Source organism: Heliangelus exortis, chromosome 1, assembly GCF_036169615.1.
Source record: "Heliangelus exortis chromosome 1, bHelExo1.hap1, whole genome shotgun sequence".
NCBI lineage: Eukaryota > Metazoa > Chordata > Aves > Apodiformes > Trochilidae > Heliangelus > Heliangelus exortis.
In genome coordinates this window covers 146,949,191-146,972,231 of record NC_092422.1, presented here as the reverse complement: position 1 = coordinate 146,972,231, position 23,041 = coordinate 146,949,191, and the positions used below count along the sequence as shown (strand labels likewise).

The following is a 23,041-nucleotide window of genomic DNA, read 5'->3' as shown; positions in this document are numbered from 1 at the left end:
ACACCAGAGGCCAGGGAGAGGGAAAGGCTATCTTGGGTACCTTTTGAGGGGCAGCTCCATGAAGTTGTACACAGCAAAGCTGGCTTGGAAGTGGGCTCTTTAGATACTCACAAGCTGGTTGCAGAAATAAAGGAAGGAATGAATGAATTTTGCCAGAGGAAGAACTAGGAGGAAAGAATGACAGAAAGAGAGAGAGACAGAGAGGCAGCATGCATATCCACATGCTCCAAGGACCTATTTGGAACAAGACGCAGGGGATACACGCAGCGCCCGCTCTTACTAGAGGGTATGACTCTTCCGCAAGGGAGTCCAGGAGGGAATCCAGTTCTTCCCCAAGGATGTCCCCTTCTGTGAAGTCCTCCACGCTCTCAGGCACTGGCAGGGGCACACGGTCTGAAGATGGGACCAAGCTGGCAGTAGGCAGCGTGGTAGGCAAGCCCTTTGCATCCGAGTCAGAAGACAAAGGAGCCAGCCCTTCGCTCACAGGGATGGAGGTGGCCACAGGAGCTGGGAGGCACTGCAGGTCCATAGAGCAGTCTGTGATGAGGAAGAAACAGAGAGACAGTCACCCAGGAGAGCCTCTTGCAGGGGGCAATCAGAACACAGGCTGGCAAAAGCAATACTGCAAAACGCCCATCAAATCATAAAAGCCAAGTATGCTAATATTCTGAGAGGAGAGGCTCTAGTCTGAACAGTTTCTTGCCCTTTTATTTTTGTTCCCAGTCTCCCATAGTTCACTGATAACTGAAACGTGTTCTAAGGGCCAATGCCTACACTGTCAGGATTGGGCAAGCACATACAGTAACCAGGAACAACACAAAGTCTGTGTCTGAGCACTTATTGAATTCACTGTGTCCAGGTTTAAAGGCCAGGGATACACAACCAATTTCCCTATAACCCACCACATGGTGCTTTCTTTAATGTTCTAATGACTAATGAATTTGTCAGAGACCATTGCCTTCTCTACTCCTTCGGCCTTCAGTATCCCAGATAAATTCTTGCTTACTTGCACACTATCTCTAAAACCTTAGACATCCTAAATGGTAGAAGATAAAAGCAGGACACAAAGTTCTGCTGGGAAGAGAATCAGAGATCGGATGCTCAGACAAGCTTGTGCTAACAATGTGTCCCCAAAAAACCCCATCAGACTCACTGGGCTGTCTTTACTCAAGTGAATTCCCTGCTCTTGTGTGCTTCCTGATGTCCACAGGTGGGAGATTGCTGCCCACATTCTTCCTCAGCAGCAAACATCCCCTTGGGAGCTCATGTGAGCCACGTTCAGGGCAAGAAAGAGGCAGTGATTTTCTCTAAGGCTTCCTTACCTCTCCAGTACATTATTGAAATGGTAAGATGTTTCCATCATGCAACATAAACCTCTGTTAAATGAAGTTAAAATTACAAGCACATATTCTTCACAGAAGACCATTTTTTTCTCCAAAAAAATTAAAGGTTAAAAAAAAAATAAATGTTCAAATGTTAGAAATCTGGAAAATGCAGCGTTACATTTGCAGTTCTCAAACCAAGCACCCAAACTACCTTAAATTCCGCCCCTGTGCAGCTGTCCTGGAATAAAAGAAAAGAAATAAGACAAAGATGCTACCTGCTCCATCCACATAGCAATGCCTGCACTGTAGCTGTGATGATCTAAGGTTATAAGCAAGGCAAATTTTGGAAGAGACAACTGCTTTTATTAGGAAGACTGGTAAGAATGGGAAAGAAACTAGACTAAGCTTCCAAGACATGTATCTTGATCCAGTGAGAAACACTGCATCCTTTACAGATAGGATGTACAAGCTTTGCTCACTCAGCCCTCACTCCTTTCTAACTAGGACTAGGCAAGTGACCCATGTTGCTTTCCTGTACACTGCACATTCCCTGGCAGAAGGCTGTGCTGGAGCTCAGCAAATCAACAGTTCCTGCAGACCCCCAAGTCCTGGACAAAAGCAACAGCAGAGAGAGACGACACACACATGAAGGCCCCCTTACCTCTAACTCCACCATCACATCCTGCAACCATTCTGCTGCCATTTGTTGAGTGGCCCATGTGGATGGACCACAACCAAGGTCACTGTGGAAGGTACCAGAGGCCAATCCATGAAAACAAGGCAGGGAAAGCAGGGAAAAGTGGCAAGAGACACAGGTCTCTCTCTCCACAACCTCATGCATACAATTGAAGGAAAGCACATGTTGTACCTTACAGGATTGAACACAGCTCCTCAGTGCTGCAGCTGGACACATTCCCCACAGGCAGTGGCTCACAGAAAGACTGCAGACCTCCTTAGTTTTGCAGCTGCCCTCCAGATCAAGCTTGGCTCCAACCCCATGCTGTCTTTGTGATGACTTCTCTCAGCTCATCTCCCTTCAGCACAGGCCCCCCAGCCGCACTCGGGAACCAGACGTGCAGCTCCCCTCAGTGCTGGCCTCATCCCTGGTAGCTTGGCCAGACTTCCCTCAGTACAAAGGGATGGCTTGTGCCTTCCCAATTTTCAGATGTTTAAATCTGGAGTACTGTCAAAATCCCACCAGGGGCCAGAAGAAGTTCGGGACACGCTGGAAGGGATGGGGACACGTGCAGGGGGTGAGCAAAAGGGTTCACAATGAGAAGGCCCCAAAAGATCCACAAGTTCAGACCTTTTCTGAGGAATGAAAAAGGCCCTCCTGTTCCACTCAGACTGGGAAGCAGAGGAAAGAGGCCCTAACACACCCTAAGGGGCCTGAAACCCTGAAAAGCTGAATGCACAACCAAAAGGCAGAGAAGGCTACAGGACCCCTCACAGCTCAGTGCATGTGAAAGGTGAGAAGAGCAGAGACCAACAGGTTCCACTGCTTGCAAGAGGCAGAGGGGAGACATCTGCTGTCTTCTCCCTGAATACTCAAACCCTGTCGTTCCTCCAGCCACTTTGTCCCATTCCTTTGTCCAATCTTTTGCCCAATCCCTTCTTTCACATTCCTGCATTCCTCAGGACACCCCATCTGCTGACATCACCCACCAGCTGCCATACCCACATCTCATGTACTCTCCTTCCAAAAAGCTCATGCACCTCCTGCTTTTACCTAATGTTTGCTCCACCTTAAAAAATGAAACAGCCTTCTTTGATGAGCAGGTCACTGACACACACCTTCCCTTCTCTGATTTCTGCCACTGCTATGACACTAAGCCCTGTGTTTTATTGTAAGCACAATGTCCACCTGCTCCCCTGAACCAAGTCTTTCGAACCATGCTCCTCACCTGGCAGCTTCTCTGGCCATTCACCAGCCTGTCCCAGAGGGATAAGTACACTGCTTTTAAAATCTCTGCTTCTAGCTCCACTTCCCAAAACAGCAGTGATATTCCCTGGTGCATTAGCTGCCAAAGGCCCTGATGAGGCAGATCTGAGCCACAATCTGTGTAGGCTGGGACTGGGCTAATCAGATGACTTCAAGTAAAGCGTGGCTGAAGGAGCTTCAAGAATTTGCATCTTAAAATGAAACAAAACAACAACAACCAAAAAAAAACCTTGCTAAAAAAACTTGGAATCTGAAACTCTCAAGGTACCCAGCACCCACAGCTGCCCTGGTGTCACAACACTCTCAGAGCAATGGGATAATATGCAATTTCAGTGCTTTTAAAAATATTTCCTAGCAGCTGCTCTTACACCAAACCCTGATTAGATAAAGAACTTACTGGATGGAGTCATTCTTTACAGAAGGAGTCCAGTTCATTTTAGCAGAGCAAGATAATGTGAAAAACTCTCATAAATTCACAGAACTGGGTCTCATCATTGCACATAGCATTCAGTTACCGAACTGGCATTCAACAGAGAATATGTTTTCTAAAATAGATGCCAAATAGACCCCAAAACACCCTAATAATAAAATAGTTTCTTCCTATAAAAAGAACAATTGTTATTTGCAGTGATAAGTCTTTACACTTACCTTCACACACAGAGCTACCTTTCAAAGGAACCAAGACTGATGTGCTCAGAGGCACGCACACAACAAGGGCAAAGCATGGAGCAAGCCTTTCTACAGAGTTAAGGTCACTTCTTTCCCTGCATGAGAAAAGCAACCCTGCAGTCCTCCTCCTGCTCTTTCTGGGTGCCTGACCCTGAACACAGCTGCCCCTGGGTCCCTCCCAACTCCCTTTGTTTTCATTTGTCTTAGAGGACTATATGTGCTCAGAGTACAAACAACCCACTACAGCCTTAACTTCACTTTATCTGGACTATTTTGGCTGGGAACAGAGTTTCAGAAGCTTTGCCAAGCCCAGCTTTAAAAGAGAAAGCACAATTGGAGAGGGCAATGTACCTCAGCAGGACATTTTAATTCCTAGAGGCATCCCTCATTGCACCTGGACAAAAAATTATTTTCTGCAGCAAAAACATTCCTGCTTCCAACCACCTTTTCCTCCTTGTAGTTACCAAAGCCAGGTATGTGCAGAAGAGACACAAATTATGATGATCAAACTCTCAGGCCTGCTCGGCTGCTCAGATATCTTACCAAAGCCACAAAAATCTGAGAAATTTCTTTACCTGTTTCGATGTCATCTATCGAACCCAGTCCATTGGAAGTGGTCTGCAAAGAGGGCATAGGACAGGGTAGAGAAAATATCACCAGAAATTTATCTTTAAAAAGATACTTGCACTTCATAGATGACACTGAGTACTCCTAAATGCACCTGGCCCTTTAATTTTTCTTTACGTTCTCTTCTAGTACAAGAGTATTAAAACCAAATCACTTTCAGAGGCCATGAATTCAAAGAGCCTATTCATTTTTACTTCCTGCAGTGGACAAAACCTGTTGCTGCAAAGGAATACCAGGCCTGCATAATATGCAACCACGTGAGCAAATCTGTACATAGAATAGGGTTTTTCATGTGTGGATGAGTACAGTGTGTCCCAAGAGCTAGGCCACATCAATCGGTCAGCCCAGTGCATACTGAGATCAGCCTGATCTTACACAACCTCCCTTTTCTTAGTTCTTCTATTTTGCAATCTATCAACCACAAACTTTTACAGAAAACTCAAAACAGGAAAGGGTTTCCGCCAGGACAACTGCTGACTTGGAGCTCCAGGCAAGGAACAAAATGAGCCCATATTTTACAGAAACATCAACAGAGGTAAGTACATGTGCCTTCAGCTTAAACTTAAAAAGGCACAAGTAAAGCATTATTTTTGCAGTAGTTCTTGCAAATTCTAGCTTTTGCACAATTTTAATTTCTTGCAAAAAGTAAGATTTTTCCAGTTAAAAACTAGGCACTAAAGAAAGCTGACGGACAGTGCTAGAAAAAAGTGAAGGCAAGTTACTGAACAGTGAGAGGTAAATTAATTCTTTGGTATCTTATCTTGCTCTACAAAATATCATCTTTTACAGTTTTACAGTTTGTTTGTTTTAAGTGGTGTGAAATACCAAATAGCCTGTAACAACAAGAGTTTAGTTTGGTTTTTTTTTCCTGTGATAGGGAAAGGAAATAAGCAATTTCTTATAATTTAGGTTACTATTTGTACAGTGCCCTGCCCAAGCTGGATCTCAGAAATGACAGGAAGAAACAAAGAATACATAAACTATGTATGTACCTTGCTCAGTACATGGCATGATTTGATACTGTGTTGTTCACCAGCTACACCTTCTGATTTCTACTTAGCATTGTCCTAACTACATAGTAACTTGAACATTGAAACTTCTTTCAAATGTAATAAAAAGCAAACATTCACAACAGATAAGAAAAATAACCATCTTTGGTGATTTAATTACTGACATAAAAAATGTTGTTACTGTGTTTTCAAATGAATTGTTTTCTTTGGCAATATTCTTTAGAAGTAGAAAACACTAATTAACACATTTAAATCCTAAAAGACATCAGTAAATTTGCATGTAAACAAAACTGCAAAGCATTCTAGCAGTCCAGTCCACGAACAGTAAGAACCACAAGATGCAAACTCTACCTGGTTTGACAAATTGATTGATGTGCCATTACTGAGTAGTGAGAATGTTTCCAATTCCTGCTGCAAGAAAGAGAGAGGTTTTAGAACAGAGACAGACCATGAATGCTTGTAAACAAGGTAAAGCTGGGTTACAATATGGTTTCCTTCAAGGCACTGCCCATAAAAGAAAAAACACCCCAAAAAGTACCACTGTGACACAAGGGTACAGTTTTCTGCACACTGAAAAGGACATATCATTTGTTCTGGACACCTCAGTGCAAAACACCTAACATTCAACACTGAATCAGAAAGCAAAAAACTTCCCTGAGGAACATAAGTTTTTGTCTTTTTATTAAGAAATTACTACTTTGGGAAGGCACTACAGAACTGGAATGAAAGCTGGAAGCCAGCGCAAGAGATAGCAAGGTGTTAGCAAAATCACTGATCACTAGATTTCAAATAATAAAAAGCATTTGGGAGTTTTTAATTTTTATTTTTCTAACATACAGGTGGTTTAACAGCATCACAGCTGAGTAACATGACATCAGCAGCAAAAAAGTAGCAGGACCAGCAGAATGAGCAGCTACAAAAAAACCCATTCCTGTATAAAACCTCCCTTTCTTTGCAACAGAATCTTTTCAGAGGGTTAAGAACTGCTACAACACCAAGGGGGTGGGCCTTTTTGGGGGGTGGGCCAATCTCACAAGTGAGGCTGGTTCGGGAGCGGAATAAGATGCTACAGTCAAATTTACTCCAAAATCTCTCTGCAAATTGGATGCTCACCAATCACTTCACCACATCTCTGCATGGGTGCCCCTCTGGAGGTGGAACACAGTGGCTGCTCAACACACCACTGAGGATGTTAAGGTCAGCCTGACTGACCAGACCAGAATAGACTCCGAGATAATGTTCCCTGCTCCTGAAAACGCATCCCGGGACTTTCCCAAGGCAGCTTCACACGAGTGCTAGCAGTGGCCTGACGCCCTCTAGCTCCATCCCAGGGCATATCCAAGCGCCAAAGGTACGCAAGTTCTGGCAGCAGACTGTCTTGCAGAGCCACTTAGGGATTCAGACACCGGGGTCAATTTACTGGACCCAAGGCTTTCTTTTTGCTGCTTTCTTTCCTAGCATCTAACCAGATGCCTACTTGTCATTTTCCAAAAGCCTTTCCTCCACCATGAAAAAGGAACCCTTCATGACCCATGACACTACAAAAGCAGACATCCTACCCTTCTCATCCTGAAACAGGGAAAGGACTATGATGCAAAAACCACCCTTGGGATCAGGCCACATATGCCTCTCCCCTCACAAAAAGGAGCTCCCACTGCATCAGAAGCCTCTCCTGCAGTACTGGCTCAGGTCTGCTTGGCTTAGGGGGGACACAGCAGCAGTGGGGTTTGAAAGGGATCAAGGCAACGGGAGGGTCAGGACAAGGAGTGCAGCCAGCAGCCCGCTAGAGAGGTCACAAGGCAGTGCATGTGTGTCTACAGCTCCAGAACAGCACCTATCACTTCTGCAAAAGTAAATATGAAAGAGCCAAAGAACAATCTCTAAAGGAAAAAAAAAGTCATACCTGAGGTCTTTTGTATGCTTTTCGAACCCTCAGTCCCAGCTTCTGGGCAAGCTCCTGTCCCAGCTGCGTGACGCTTTCATCCTGGGGACAAAAACCATTGGCAGGACACTTTCAGTTTTGTGGCACACACAATGAAATAAACTGGACTGCAGTTATCCACACTGGGCTGTGCCAAGGAGCCTCACTTGCAGACAGCAGCAGGTGGATAGTTGCCAGAGCAGCCCTAGGAGACTACATGCAACCTCAGGTGCTCTTGTAATTCAGCTTTACTGAGATACTGAGGATGCACCAAGACTTCTCTCCACACTCTTCTGATGCTGCAGAAAATCAGAATCAAGTTCTCTGCTTCCAAGAAAGCAAGGCCTCACAAGTCCTGATGGCAAGATGGATGAAGGAGCTGCCAAGGCTGGCTGCTAGCAGTCCCTTTGCTGGGGGCTGATACAGTTTCCACAAGGTCCCCATGTCTGGAAATAAAGAGCCTGCATGCTTTTCTGCATGCACAGCCTGTATACTTTCCTTCTCCACCAGTCATAGAGCTAATAATCAGTTTGATAGCAGACAGAATTCATTAGCCTGTTTTGCATGTTTGTTACTAAAGCTGAAAACAAGTCTCAGTTTCCAATTTGCTAGCTGCAAGGCATTTTCACCATCTCCAGTTCTGGTTAAAAAGCCTCAGCTTAGTCAAGGAGATGCTTCTGCCTTCCCTGCCACATGCCTTTAGCTTTACCTGCTTTCTGCCCAGGCCCACTCACATACTGTCCTGAGTTTCAAAGTTCTGGAGGATGCTCCATTCCCCTGCATCACCCTCTCCAGAACTTCCTGGACTAACAACCTGGCACAACCTTCTTAAGTTATTTATCACAAACAGCTGTTTCCTTCAGCTTTCCTCTCGCTCTCTGCAAAAACACAGGAGTACTTTTAGCAGTTTCTTCCAAGAAAAAAAATACCTGCCCAGCCTATTGTGATATCCCTCCTTACTGTCCCCAGATCTCCTCCTCCATGTCCAATCTTGAAGCTGCTCTCTTCTCTCTACCTGTCATGCTCGTCTTTCCAGCCTCCTTCTCCATCCTTTTAATTTTAACCCCTCACTAGCCTCTGGTTCTTCCAGCCCACAGTATCAGTAACTTTTCCTTTCAATTCAGTATGCCACTTTCTGACTGTACTTGCTCCCCAGCACCCTCAACATTGGTCTTGTCATCATCTCTCAACCAAAGACAAAACCTGTATTTTCCATTTCCTCTTTGCTCTCCATCTTGCATCCCCCTCAGGATGCACCTTCTCCTGAAACTGTCCCTGACCCCTTGGAGATCTCTTTGTGGTCAAACCTCATGGTCACTGCTCCTTCCCAACTCTCTTTTCACCTCTCACATCCTTCTAACACCAATCACGCTTTCATTGCTCTGTTTCCCTCTGATGATTCTGCCTTTCCAAATACTCCCTCAGGAGTCTCCTGAAGTCTGTCATTTTCTTGTGCCCTAAGGAAAACTCACCAGAAGACCTCTGACATTGTTTCTTTTAATTGATTGCATACCTACCAGGCTTACCCTATACAACTCCATATGCCAAGGTAACTCCGAGATGTCTTCTCAGATTCCTGGACAAGATCAAGAATGTATTTCTCTCCAGACTGCCTCTACTTGTCTTCCTAACAACACATAGCTAATTATTGCCCCCATTGTCAGCAGGCCTGAAGTTTGAGAGTAGAGGGGTTATTTGTTCTTTGTCACCCTCAAAAACTTCCTTTAGCTTTAGCTTTCCTCAGCCAAGTACCACCCCTGGGCACTTACTACCTCCCACCTAAAAGATGGGATGCTTAACAATGCATGCAACATTCTTTCTTTCCAACACCCTGAAAAAAACACCACGACTTATCAAAACAAGCATACCACTAGAGGACTATCAACCTCACCATGCTGAGAACCTCTGCAAACTATCAGCACTGAGATTCCAGAAACAAGCTAACTCTGCCAGACAGTGAGTCAACTGAGTGGCAGAGCCTTCATCACCAGAAGTTTTAATACATTCTCTGCTTCGACCACAGCAAAGTTCTTAGCTGTTCCAGCAATGCAAGCTGGAAGTACCCATGTGCTCCTGGGGCTTTGCAGCTGGTGTGATGGAAACAAAGAGTGAGATGATCAATAGCATAACTTGCCTTTGATGCAGGGAAGGCTTATGATCTCTGTTCATCAGGTAAGAAGACAATGGGGAATGCTGATTTACACAACTGTGCTGTTTAGAATAGGGAATGCAGATCACTCGCTACAGAGTTTGTAAGGCTGAACTTTTCTGTCACAGAGAAGTTTGATAAAATGTTTGTAGACCACGATTATTGTAATGATAATAAGGTGAGATAGGTAAATGTAAGTATTTGGTTAAAAAAAAAATGCAATTAAGTGGCTCAACTGCAATGTGATATATAGTCAGATGTGGCCTTACATTAACACATATATTAGAGAGGGTTTTTTATTAAAGGATTTGTTTAAAAAACAGCTTGGAACTCACTTAATGTGATACCTCTAATGAGTTTTGGTCACTTTTCTGCCAAGTCAAACAAACCAGAATTTACTAGCTATACAAATGGAATAACTAACTGTTAACAAGAGTTTCAAAGATTGATTCTGTAACAATAATAAGTTAGGTTTTTTAGCTGAAGTAGATGCATTTTGCTCGTAAATAGCATTAGCATGACAGACTGAAGCCAAATTGAGCAAAGACAACCAGTGCTCACTAAAATCTATCTACTCATAGTCTGGTTTCCAGTTCAACATTTGGCCTAAAAGAAAACTCAACAAAACCATTGTCAGGAAAGTATCTAGGGCCTACTATACGCAGATAGCTCCCTCTGCAAAAATTTGCACATCTGTGGACATAAAAATAGCTATGACATGTGGTGTCAAGGACACCTTTGCATGTCTGACAAGAAATAAAAAGGTTTACCAGGTTGCCTTAGCAATCACTAAGTAAAATGTGAGACACTTTTATCTAAACCGGGAAAAGTATACATGTTTTCTTCCAGTGCTCCAGCTCCCATTTGTCCCATTCTCCTAGTTATTCCCATTAGGCATATAAAACCAGATAATTAAAACAACCTTCTGGCCTTAATTCACATTTCGTTAGGGTAGGGTTTTACTCTTCAGAAATAGGTTACCAAACAGGTCACTAACCAGTGCCTATGGCTGGCACATTCTGTAGAGTGTAACTCGGACTGAAGAAATGTGTGAGGTCAAACACCTTCGAGTCAGACAGACAGAATTTCTGGGCATAAGCGTGTAGCCCCATGCAGCGCTACAGGCTGGGGACAGAGTGGCTGAGAGCAGCCAGGCAGAAAGGGACCTGGGAGTCTGGAGTGACAGGAAGCTGAACATGAGCCAGCAGTGTGCCCAGGTAGCCAAGAAGGCCAATGGCATCCTGGCCTGTATCAGGAACAGCGTGGCCAGCAGGACCAGGGAAGGGATTCTTCTCCTGTACTCAGTCTTGGTGAGGCCACACCTCGAGTACTGTGTCCAGTTCTGGGCCCCTCAGTTCAGGAAGGAGATTGAGGTCCTGAAGCAGGTCCAAAGGAGGGCAACCAGGCTGGTGAAGGGACTCCAGCACAAGTCCTATGAGGTGAGGCTGAGGGAGCTGGGGGTGTTCAGCCTGGAGAAGAGGAGGCTCAGAGGAGACCTCATCACTCTCTACAACTCCCTGAAAGGAGGGGGTAGCCAAGTGGAGGTTGGTCTCTTTTCCCAGGCAACCCTCAGCAAGACAAGAGGGCACGGTCTCAAGTTGTGCCGGGGGAGGTTTAGGTTAGATATTAGGAAGGATTTCTTTACAGAGAGGGTGATCAAGCATTGGAATGGGCTGCCCCGGGAAGTGGTGGATTCTCCATCCCTGGAGATATTTAAAAAGAGACTGGATGTGGCACTCAGTGCCATGGTCTGGTAACTGCAGTGGTAGTGGATCAAGGGTTGGACTTGATGATCTCTGAGGTCCCTTCCAACCCAGCCAATTCTATGATTCTATGATGTTCCCAAAAACAGCCAAGCTTCCTCTTTTACTATCCTTTGGCCTGACACTAAGCAGGAAGGTGGTGAGCCACAGAAATCAAGACAGGTTGTATGTCAGAAACTTACATGTGGGAGGGACAGCAAACATCGGCTATTGCACTCATACGCTTCTTTGTGTCTTCCAAGTTCATTTAAGGAGCGGGCTTTGCGGAAGAGCGCTCGGATGTTCTCCTTGTCAAGACTTAAAGCCTTCTCACTGTCTTCCAGTGCCTTCTCATAGGACCCCTGTATGAAAGAGACTGCCTTGAGTAAGCAGAGACATAGCAAACTAACCCTTCCTTCTGTCTGAATGCAAATGTTTTATCACTCAGCAGAACACGGGAATATAAAAGGCAGCTGGAAATACATATATTACCTCCTACACAGACCAGAGTACAGACACACAAAACCTACAGTAATAGAACATTTTGTTAAGTCTTGCAAAACTCCAAACACTTCAAAGTCAGTGAATGCCAGAAGTAAGACTGCTTAAGCAGCCTATTCTGGCACCCCTTCTACTTTGGGGATGTGACATATGATAGCCTTTAATTATGTGACCATTTGCTAATTTTTTTCACAGGACTCAGTCTCATTACAAACAGGATGGACCTGCTCTGGGGTTGTGCCATAAAGGAAAGCTATTGGATTCCTTCAGAAAATGGAAGCACACAGACATTTAGTGCCTAAGTATTTCAGAATGCTTTTCCATGTGTGTGCTGAAAAGACACAAAGTTTTCTCATAGTCTTCCAGTGCCTTACTTGAGGATGCAGGAGCCTCAAATACTCAAATACTCAAAAAAAGCAATAGTCAAACAGTATTCCATAGAAATATTAAGTACTGGAAGGCACTGGCTCTTTGCAATCTCCAGGTAATACTAACTCCTCACCAAGGTGGACCAGAACTGCATTTTCAGTACCCTATGCCTGGCCCTCTCTCCTTCACATCCTTCCCCTGGTGTTGCAAGATCCAGTACGATAGTGGGGAGGTATCAGAGTTTTCTGCGTGTCATCATCTCCCACAGTGTTGAGGGAGTGGATAAAATCAAAAGAAACCCCTATTGACATCTTTTCCAACTGCACAGCACTGCAGCCTTGATGTCCTCCCTGGTCCCTGGGGATGACTCAGGAAGGTGCTCACCATAGCAAAGTAGCAGGCAGCTCGGTTGACGTGCAGCTTGCAGAGGAGCTCCTTTGGGATGGTCACATCGTCGGAGGCTGCATAATCAGCCACGTTCAGCCCTTCTACATACTGTCCAAGTGAAAGCTTGAAATTCTTCTCTCGAAACAAATCATTGCCCTCTGCAAACAAGTTTCTCACAAGCTTCTGCAGAACGGCCTGAGCAGCAGGGAGAGAGTAAATAGACTGAAGTGGATATCAAGAGACAAGAGAGGATTCCCCACTTCCCATTCCTTTCCATATGTTTTATTTAGCAAGCTTCCAGACCAGTAAGATTCTCCTGCCTTCCCACCCTCCTTTAAAACATCAGTCTTTTGGTAGAGGAGAAAATCCAGTCAAATCTCCTTCCTTCTTGAACACTCAGGTGTCTTCTCCTTTTCTGTCATTGTCAGAACCTTAAAGGTTTAAGTTACAGACAAACTGTGACAGAGCATCCCATGCTCTCCATTTCTAGTATGTTAACTAATGGCTGTGCAACAGAACAAATCTTGCTAACCAAAGAGTTTCCAACTTGAAAAATAAATTCTTCATTACCTCATAATCTTCTTGTCTTAGGGGTAACGTGGACCTCAAAAAAAAAGAAAAAAGAGAAAATTCTCATGAAACAGGCAGTCGTACAAAGGCTTTTATCTGATGAAGAAACCATCTTTCTGGTTCCATGTTGATAATCTCAGTGAGCTGCTAAACAGTTTCTCACTTGAAATGCAGCTGGGGCAAAGAAAACACAACTAAGGAGCAGTGGACTCAGTGACAGCCACAGTGATGTCACGAGATGACCAGGTTCCAAAGGGATTTGAAACTAGAGGAATCTTATTTTCAGCTTTTTTCTGCACATTCACAACCTTCTGTAATGTGCCTTCAGCCAGCCACCTAAAAAAACCCCCAACCATCTTTGAGAAAGTACCATGAAAAACTGTCATAGAGAGCACACACTTATTTTAAGTGCATCTGGCTCTAATGAGAGGCACCAGACTGGCATCCCAAGAGCTCCTCTAATCATCTGTGCAACCAAAGACATAGAGTGATAAATGCAATCACTTTCCTCTGCATTAACTTACCCACATACCTTTAGGCCTACACAACAAAAATAAAGAGGACAATGCAAGTTTGCAATGCCATTAACTCCATATGCCTTGGTCAAGGCTGCCAGGCTGTGTAACAAAACTGGCAGTGATAACCTCTACCCCACAACAGCACTGAGACCTACATGAAAGGTTCCCTTCTTTCAATGCAACTATCCAGGTCATCCAGATTTGGATCACATGCATTTATTCTTTCTCTTTAAGGAGAAAACAAAAGGCTCTTGAGAAATCCTTAGCATCTTTCATGGCCCTCCTTGTCTTTGAAATAAAACATCATATGCATGATCTTATTGGTCAGAGAACAAACTTTTTTTAGATTTCAACTAATCTAATAATCATCTGCTCCTTAAAATTAACTACAGGAAATGCCTTGTAAGAAACATTAAGGCTGCTTAATTGGACTACCCCTTTCACATCAAAAGAAGCCAACAAACGACACTGCCTGGCCTGGTTTAGATTTTAAGATATGCTCCAGAAACATGAACAACACTCTATATTTCTAAATTCTTTTCTTTATCATAAATAAACCTCACAATTGCCTCTCTGAAACCAGATTCTCAGCCTCATTTAGTCTCAGTCTGGGGCAAATACATCACTGTCCTGTCACAGGATATAAATATGCAACATGGAAGATTTGTCTTTTTTTCCTGTTGTAAATGCACAGATTTCAGCCGTAGTAACTGCAGGACTCAAAACTGACCTTAAGATACCCAATGCAATCTCATTACAATCTTGCTGCTTCCTTACTCACCTGGACCTGAGACTGAGGCCTTTGCTAACTCAAGCCCCAGAGAGAAAAAAACCCTACTATACTTTGTAAGGAAACATTTGGACTTGTAGCTGCCCTGAGAGCAACCACCTCAAGCTCTAGAAGGCCACATAAATGTTCACAGAAGAGTGGCCTGAGGCATCTACCAAGCTGGAGACTGTAAAAGAGCCCAGGGTCATCTGCTTCTGCTATAGGCACTATATGGGGCACTTGGCAAGTAGTTTACTCTGCTTCCCACACCTACAAAAGAGATACACTACCCCCCTTCCTAAGAAAGGTGGCATAACATTGTTGAGAGAGCACTCTGAGATCTTCTCGCTGAAAATAAAATAGGTCCAATTACTATTTGCATTATGCTGACTGTAAAGATCATCCTAATACTGCAGTGAAGGGCAAAACCCAAATTAAAAATAAAATTACACAATTTTAAGTTTAGAGAGGTGGCAGGACAAGAAGCACCCTGAGGAACCACGTTGAAACTCTTTGGGACCAGTATTTCTTCCCCATTCAGCAGACCCAAACTGGTGAACAGAAAGAGCTCAGTTCCTGCAGTCCTTGATACAACTGCCTCCAGAGGCCCAGGAAACAATAACGTTGTCCACTTACTGAATAAACTGAAGTCCTTTCTCTATTTCTTGTTTTCTCTTCTGTCTCTCCATTATAGTTGCTGCAGAGGAAGAAGAAAAAAAAAAAAAAGCAAAAAAAAAAAGCAAAACACAGAATGAGTCATTATAGGTCTGGCTGGCAATTAAGCAGCACAGTATTTTGCATGTGCCTGAATTTACTACTAACAAAATGTTCTAGACCAGATGGCCTGAACACCAAAGTCCATGATTTATCCACACAGCAGACACAGGACAGCAAGTGGCTCACTACCAAGGGCCTGCTTTTTCTCACATGCCACTGCCAGGATACATGGGCAAAAAAGAACTACTTCAACTTGAGCTCTCTATTTAGACTGCCAGTAAATATAGCAATGGGAACCAACTGCAATCACGACTGCCTTCTAAGAAAAAAAAAAAAAAAAGTCATTATTTCCCCTGCACTGTCAGTCATTTCAGGAATTTGTGATAAGATATTCTGAGTACTGTTTAGCTGGGACAGATTAGAAGTGGTTTACCACACAACTTATGAAACAAGCAATCTATGTAAGGAGTCTAGAGGTGTATCACAGAGAAAGATGCAGAGGAAGACGATCATATTGCTTGCTGTGGTCCAGAGGAACCATGATGAACCTAAGTGATGTAAATTTCCTGCTGAAAATCAGCAGACAAGAGCAGCAGAGACTTGGGAACAGTATTTTGGAGAGGAGATGGGGCCCCATCCTGCAGTGTTTTAAAGTGGGGTGGGCAGCACCTGAGGACTACTCCAGCAAGTTACCCCCACCTAGTCAGGGACAGAAATGAGTACAGTCATTTGTCTGAGTTTGACCAAATCCAGTCTGGGTCTCTGCAAGTGCAGACAAATAATGAGTACAATTACGAGTACCTTCTTGGTGTAATGTCCCTTTCCTTAACTAAAATGGGTTTGAATCACACCATTAGATACATAAGCTTGACCCTCTTCATCTTCTAAGGAGCAAATAATGAAATGGCTCCTCCCTGACCTCTCTGCAAGGTAATGGAGAATCTGACACACAAAGAAAGATTAAAGGGAAGAAGAGATGACACTATGTGGCAAAACAAAGTTGCTGGTGACAGCAAATTTCCCAGCCTGCTATCAACCAGCTGTGATCACAAACAATGCTCAGCATTTGAGGAATGGTAACAAACCACCTCTGAAGAGATCACAAGAAAACCAAAAGTAATTTCTCTAACTTTACACTAACATAGCTTGGAGAGCATTATCACCTGGCTCCATTTTACCTTAAGAGCATCCCTACCATTCTAAGGTATCTTCTCAATATATCTATGGCATATTCAGTCTGGCACAGAGAGAAGGGACCTGTAAGGTATGTGAAAATCAAACCTGACAACACAGCAAGCAGTTACTGATTGTGCTCTGCACCGTGCAAACCGTGGCGGAATTAATACCTGCCTTTTGCCAAGGGAGGGTTGGGGAGAAGTGGGGAAGGCAGGAGTGAAAGAAAGACCAGAAAGAAGTAGTAGCAGAAGGCAGCAAGAGCTTGAAAGTGACACTGTGCAGTTTGCAAGTCACCAGCCATTAAATTTGAGAGCAATCTGGTCCAAGCAGCAGGTAGAAGACTTTAAGCAGGTGCATTCGGAATGGGGTGGGCAGCACAGCAAGAAAGGGAAATCCAGCTGACAAGGTGAGTAATGATCAGCATCTCTATACAGGCTTTTAACAGAAGCAATGGAGAAGAGCAGATAGACTTCAATATGACACCAACAGAAGGCCTGGAATGATTTATGAATAACCTGGATAATGAGCAACCAGGAAGAAAGAAGAAAACTTAACAAGGAGACTGTGAGGTTAATATGATCACTAACACTACAGGCAAACAGGCTTGGGAGACAGAAAAAGAGATAAAGTCCATTTATTTTACATTTCTCCTTGCATGAAATTCTGCAAAGACAATAGTAGTAAGAGAGAATGGTTGAGGTAAAGATGAGCAGTGGGAGCCATTTCCACACAGGCAGTAGTAAAATCCACAAAAGAGGACAGAGCAACCCCAGAGCACTGTAATAGAGAACTCTGAGGACCACCAGAGACAAGGTTGGGGAAAGAGCCACCATGGGAAATGATAAGAGATTAATTGGAGGAGTTGAAAGACCAAGGGGGCCCTCACATGATGGGGGAAAGGACAGGGAGGAATGAGAAATTTTTAGCTGTCCAGGCTCTAAGTGTACTAACAGGCTTTAAATGGTGCAGACACCCTCACCTTGGACCTTCACCCACTCACCTTCCGCCCATGGTTCAGGAATTCCATTTAAGATCAGGTGCAGACACACTTCCTCATCTGAGCCATAATGTAGGTGCACCTGTCCTTAGTCATATCTCCACAATGTATCTTGGACTCACACTGTAGGCAGCTTGTCTCCAGTTCTGTCTCTGGTACCATCTACTATAGTTCAACTTGCTGGGTAGACCCTGGACCCACCTAACCATCTCATCTTCTCTGTGACTGTTGATGCACTCCTGATATCAGCATCTTGTTCTGCCTGCCCTGTTCAGATACAGTGGGACTGGACTCTACCTAATGAGTGCACTGCTTGGTGGCTGTCATCACCTTCGGCTCCTAGCTTGTCCTCCCTGGAGAAGCAGCCCTGCTCTTGCTGCTCCCTGAAAGGACCCGTGCTGGAGAGAAAATAAATCAGGGAAGGAAAGAGGCACCACACAAAACAGATCTTTTGAAAAGGGAGATTGTGGGAAACTATGGGGAGAACAGCTGAACACTGGCTGGTCAACACAAAGTTAATGGCTGCACTCCAAAAAAGCTGTGGCATACCTTCACAGTTGTGCACATCCACAAAACAGATCATCACCTTGAAAAGCTTCTGAGCAGCCCACTTCAACCTCTGCTTCTGAGCTCAACTCTTAAAATACTACTGCAAGGAGTGAAAAGGAGATCAGTACCTGTTCCCACGGCTACCCTGACCCTACTGCTAGGATACATATCCTACACAGCAGGATGTGGGTACGTGTTACAAGGAGAACTGGTTACTGTTGCTTGCCCACAGAAAAGGGCATTTAAACATTTCTGACCAAAAGGTGGACCGGAGCCAAAGGACTATAGCGAAAGGCTGCAGAATGTCTCTTTCTTAGAGTTACCCAACTCCTCTTGCATCCTGCAACCCTCCTGTTGTTTCTTCTCTTGAGCCAGCATTGCAACCACATCCACCATCCGTATCTCCATCCTTGCTTCGTGTGGATGGCTGACCAACCTACTGCATCTAAGTCCCAAAATACACAGCCACAGTTTTGATCCTTGCTACAAAACCCTCATTAAAAAAACCCAACCTCTCTGCCTGGCATGCTGTTTCATCTGTGCAGTACTACAATCATCTTCCATAGTGACTGCTCTCCAATCCAAGACCTTGCATTGCCTTCTTTAGACATGCATCACAGGATTGATCTCCCCTCCAGACTGCTGCTCCCTGATACTGCCCCACATTCCTCTCTCCATGCAAGCGGGTGACCAGCTTCCTCTGCTAGGGCTCCTTGAACCTTCACAACTTTGTCACAACTTTGCAGATAAGACTCAACTCCTCATGGCAACACCCCCAAAATGCTCACCACAGAATGCTGCCCTAAACAATTTATTTCACATCTCTGAGTAACAACCACCTCTGCCTTTCAATCTGACTCCATACCAGCACCCTCCTCAATGCTGAGCAGACCTCACCCCAGTCCTGCCTGCCCCATCGCTGCTGAAGGCTACCATCCTGACTCCTCTTTTCATTCCTTGTACCTCCCCCCCTGCAACCTCTCCATCAAACTCAAGGAACTTCTGCCTCCCCTCATTGTCCCAGCATCTTCACCATGTCTCATCCCCTGGACCAAGCCATACACCCATTACAACAGAAAACCCAAGACACTACAAGCCACCCGTAGGTGCAACAATTCAGTTCTGCTGCACACCATACCATAGCTGATACATAATTAATTTTAAGCACAGAGCCTACCTAGCTTTTGGGTTTTTAGTCTTTTAAATATTTTTAGAAACACACTAAAAAAGATTTAATGAAGCAGTGTGCCTAAACATCCTTTTTTTTTCCCTCGCCAAAACTTGTTTGTCCAGACTTGTCTGTTCAAATCACCAGCAGAATTCAATTTCATAGTACTTATAACCCCACTACAAAGCTCTTGTCTTTTTGGTCGAGAGATGGTTATCCTCTCTGCTCCAGCTTTTAAAGAGAGCCTTATTCACAGTTTGTCAATGAGTTGCAAACTATTTGCCATACATAAATAATGTACAGCAGATAGACAATTTTTTTTTCCTTCAGAAGGAAGCATCAGTCAGTAAAAAAGAGTGACTCAATCGCAAACTGCGTAGATTCACTCTATGAGACACTACAAGATGAATGGAAAGACTTTAATTTACTTATCCAGGACTGGGTGTTATTCCCAACCCTGCTAGAGCTGAATTTGGGCAAAGCTTTTCATATTATATTTCTGGGATGGCAATGACTTCACACTTGACCGACTTCCAGGCTTTGGCTGTAACATTTCAGCCAGAAATAAGCACACCGAGATGCAAGTGGCAGGTTGTACAGCTGAGACAGGAGCTCAGCCCCAGGCTGCATGTGCTCTCCTCCAGGCAAAAAGTTTCAGGATGCACTGGTCTGCAACACAGAGTCTTGCATTGGCTGCAGCTCAGCCACCTCGGTGGTGCAGCAGAGGAGGTGAGTGGACTCACACCAAGCAGGGGACAAGCCACACAGCCCATGACAAACACGGGTCCCCACTCACTCCCATGGCTGCTCTCTGCCATGCCCTGAGCCCTGGGTTTCACCACTTCCCATAGCTAACAACTTTTGAGGTCACCACCACCACGCTGTTGATGGATATAGAATTAAACTTACATATTTTTGTTGTAATTGTGAATCTGCTCTTATATAATGTATATGAACTCCTTGGGTAAATAACCACAAAACTATCAGTCAGCATCCTGGAGTTTGAGATAAATCCTGAAGACTCTTTTCTTACACTGAACAATAAGATGTTGATTTGGGCTCATCTAAGCTCTGTACAGGCCTTTTGCATATAAATAGATAGCAAGCTCAGGGAGCTAAGAACCTTGTAAATGCAAATTGGCTAAGACCAGCTAGACTTGCTGCCCAACATTATGCATGTGTTGGAGAAGGGATTAAAAAAGGACATCACAAGAAGACCACTCAAGACCCCCCTTCCCCCAGCTAAGAATGCAAATATTAACATTAATTCCAGGAAATCAGATAAATATTACCATTAGTTCTAGGGAATGTGATGTCTATCACAACGAGTTTTATACATATACATACTAGTACAATATAAGTCATGCCTGTAGTTACTCATGTCATGCATGACTTTGAGAACTCCCCTGTGTATCCAGCACTGCAATAAAGAATGCCTGCGTTCTAAAACTTAAAGGCAAGTGTTAGAGGGTTCTTTCAGCCCACCCCATAGAACAACTGTGTCTCTCTACCCCATGGTGTCTCCATGGTTGTTCTCCCAAACCTGGCACCTTGCTAGTCCCGCTCCTGCCCCATGGCAGGGTTCCACCAGCTTCACCCAGGAATACCTCCAGGAAACGCAGGATGAAGCAGGAATGACCCCCTCACCCCAGCTGAAAACAAAAGCATCATCAGGTGTTTCCACCGGAAAGTGATGGAGGCAGTGGCCAAAGCCTCAAGAGACCAAACTGGCCCCCATCACCCCATTTTCTGCTCTTTCTGATGCCAAAAAGGACAGGACATCATGACCAACAGAAGGGGCAGCTTGCTAAGCTTATCTTGATATTAATGTCTCAGGGACCTCAAGGTAGGTTGGAGCTAGGAGGGAAACAGCCTCTTCTTAGTAAATTGTGAAAGGACCAGAGGGAATGGATGTCGGCTGCAGCAGGGGAGGTTTAGGCTGGATATTAGGAAATATTTTTCCACTGAGAGGGCTGTCAGGCATTGGAATGGCTTGCCCAGGACTGTGGTGGAGTCACCATCCCTGGAGGCATTTAAAAGGCATTTGGACCTGGTCCTCGGGGACACAGTTTAGTAGTTAAATTATGGTGCTGGTCAGAGGTTGGACTGGATGATCTTGGAGGTCTCTTCCAAACTAAACATTCCGTGATTCTTTGTCTGGAGCCACAGAAGCAGACTCCACATCACCGGTGGCAGAGGACAATGAGTCCTCCAAACTTACCGGGAATACCCCCAGGGCGCTTTCAGTATCCACAGGGGGTAGGTCTCACAGGTAGCATAGAACAAGGAGTAGCTCAGCTTACTGGGGAGGGACCCCCTTCTCACGAAAGAACTCGCCAGGCAAGTACTTATCGGTGTATTCGAGGTCAGACAAATGTCCATTTTCTACCTATAAAGAGAAGCCCTGCACTACCAGGAAGGTGTTGCTTGGATTTGTGGGAGTCCACCGCTGTGCACAAACCTGCAGTAAACAACGAATGTCTCCTTCCTAAACGTGGTTTCAACTTAAAACGCTGACACCCGCAGCCTCGCACCCCATGTGTAACACCGTTTCTTGCAGCCACCCCACGCGTAACACCTCTATCTGCCGTGGGCCACCCCGGCTTCTGCCCGAGGGGCACCGCATTGCGGCCGGGCCATGAGAAGGGGGGGGACGCTGCCCGTCCCTCGGCCATTTGCTCTTGGTTTCGTGCCCAACCAGCTCGCCCTTCCCTTCTATCTCTTTAAAAATTACATCCCGGGGACAGTTCCCAGACGGGTGGAGCTGGAGGTCCCGCTCGCCTCCTCTCCCCACCCCCAGTACTAGGCCACCGATCCCCGGCCTTGCGTAGCGGCCGCCGCCGAGAAAAGCGCCGCCTTGCCCGGACAGGGCGGTGAGGGGCCGGCGGCGCCTCCAGCACTCCACGCGGTTCGGCCGGACGCCGGCAACCCGGCATGCCTTCCCCTCCCCCCCGGGTCAGGGGGGATGGTGTCCCCCGGCAGGAGATATCCAGGCTTCCCTGAGAAAAGGAAAACAAACTAAAACATGGTCTTCCTCCCTTCCCACCCCCCATCCACGTCTCCGAGTGTCTGAGACACGACTTCAAGGAAGGGGGGAAAAAAAAATTAAAAAAAGCTGACCTAACCTGCCACCCGGAAACTGTCTAAAGCATTAAAAAATTCTGACCAAAAAACCCAAAACAAAATCCGAAATCCCCCCCAAAAAAACAAAAAACAAGAATTAAAAAAACCCCACAACCTTCTTATTTGATAAACTTTACAAGCCCCCACGGAAGGTGCATCCGAAAATCTATTCCACAAGGGCTTCTCTGCTGCTTCATGAGGTTTATACCAAACAAGAGGGGGAAACTGCAGCCTAAACACGGATCTGAACACAGCTCCCAAATCTACAAACCGCAAACAGGCACAAACGCAATTAATACTAAGTTTTTCATACAAACCCAAGGGCTTCTCCTCTGGCTATTCACTTTTAGACTACCATCACATTTTTTCCAGGGGGTGGGATTAGGATCTCTGACAATTATCTTTTTAGCAAACCCCACATTTTTGGCGGAAGAGGGGTTTACCTTCAAAATCTCACCCATATTATTTTTCGCCACTTTTTTTTTTTTTTTTTATTTGCAATTACACAACGTTTCATCCATGCAGTTACCATCTGAAACCTTTATTTTCTAATGAAGCAACATCCAGATTTTCTTGTTTCCCAAGTCCACCCCTTTCTACATACACAAACACACGTACAGAATTGGTTCAAGACAAAAAACAATCCCCCCAAAATAATAAGGAAGGACTCACCTCTCCTTGGGTCTTCCCACACACACTATGTATAAACTTTCCTTGATAAATGGTATTGTATTACTAGAGATATTATTAATGTATTATTACTAGAAGTAATAATAATAGTAAGTGCTATTTAATTATAGAAGGCAGCATTC

The 23,041-nt window shown here is 44.8% G+C and overlaps 1 protein-coding gene across 1 annotated transcript in view; it reads right to left on the bottom strand.

The window, feature by feature from the left end:
• The window catches only part of ZC3H7B (zinc finger CCCH-type containing 7B), a 52,336-nt gene extending 29,295 nt beyond the window's left edge, over positions 1 to 23,041 (bottom strand). Inside the window, exons 1-10 of the mRNA XM_071738989.1 lie at positions 22,902 to 23,041; positions 15,136 to 15,196; positions 13,213 to 13,246; positions 12,640 to 12,837; positions 11,589 to 11,747; positions 7,477 to 7,557; positions 5,925 to 5,981; positions 4,480 to 4,554; positions 3,916 to 4,147; positions 302 to 537 (exon numbers count right to left, since the gene is read on the bottom strand). Of these exons, the coding sequence (XP_071595090.1) occupies positions 302 to 537; positions 3,916 to 4,147; positions 4,480 to 4,554; positions 5,925 to 5,981; positions 7,477 to 7,557; positions 11,589 to 11,747; positions 12,640 to 12,837; positions 13,213 to 13,246; positions 15,136 to 15,188 (1,125 nt within the window). The 5' untranslated portion in view covers positions 15,189 to 15,196; positions 22,902 to 23,041. The remainder of the gene's footprint in view (positions 1 to 301; positions 538 to 3,915; positions 4,148 to 4,479; positions 4,555 to 5,924; positions 5,982 to 7,476; positions 7,558 to 11,588; positions 11,748 to 12,639; positions 12,838 to 13,212; positions 13,247 to 15,135; positions 15,197 to 22,901) is intronic.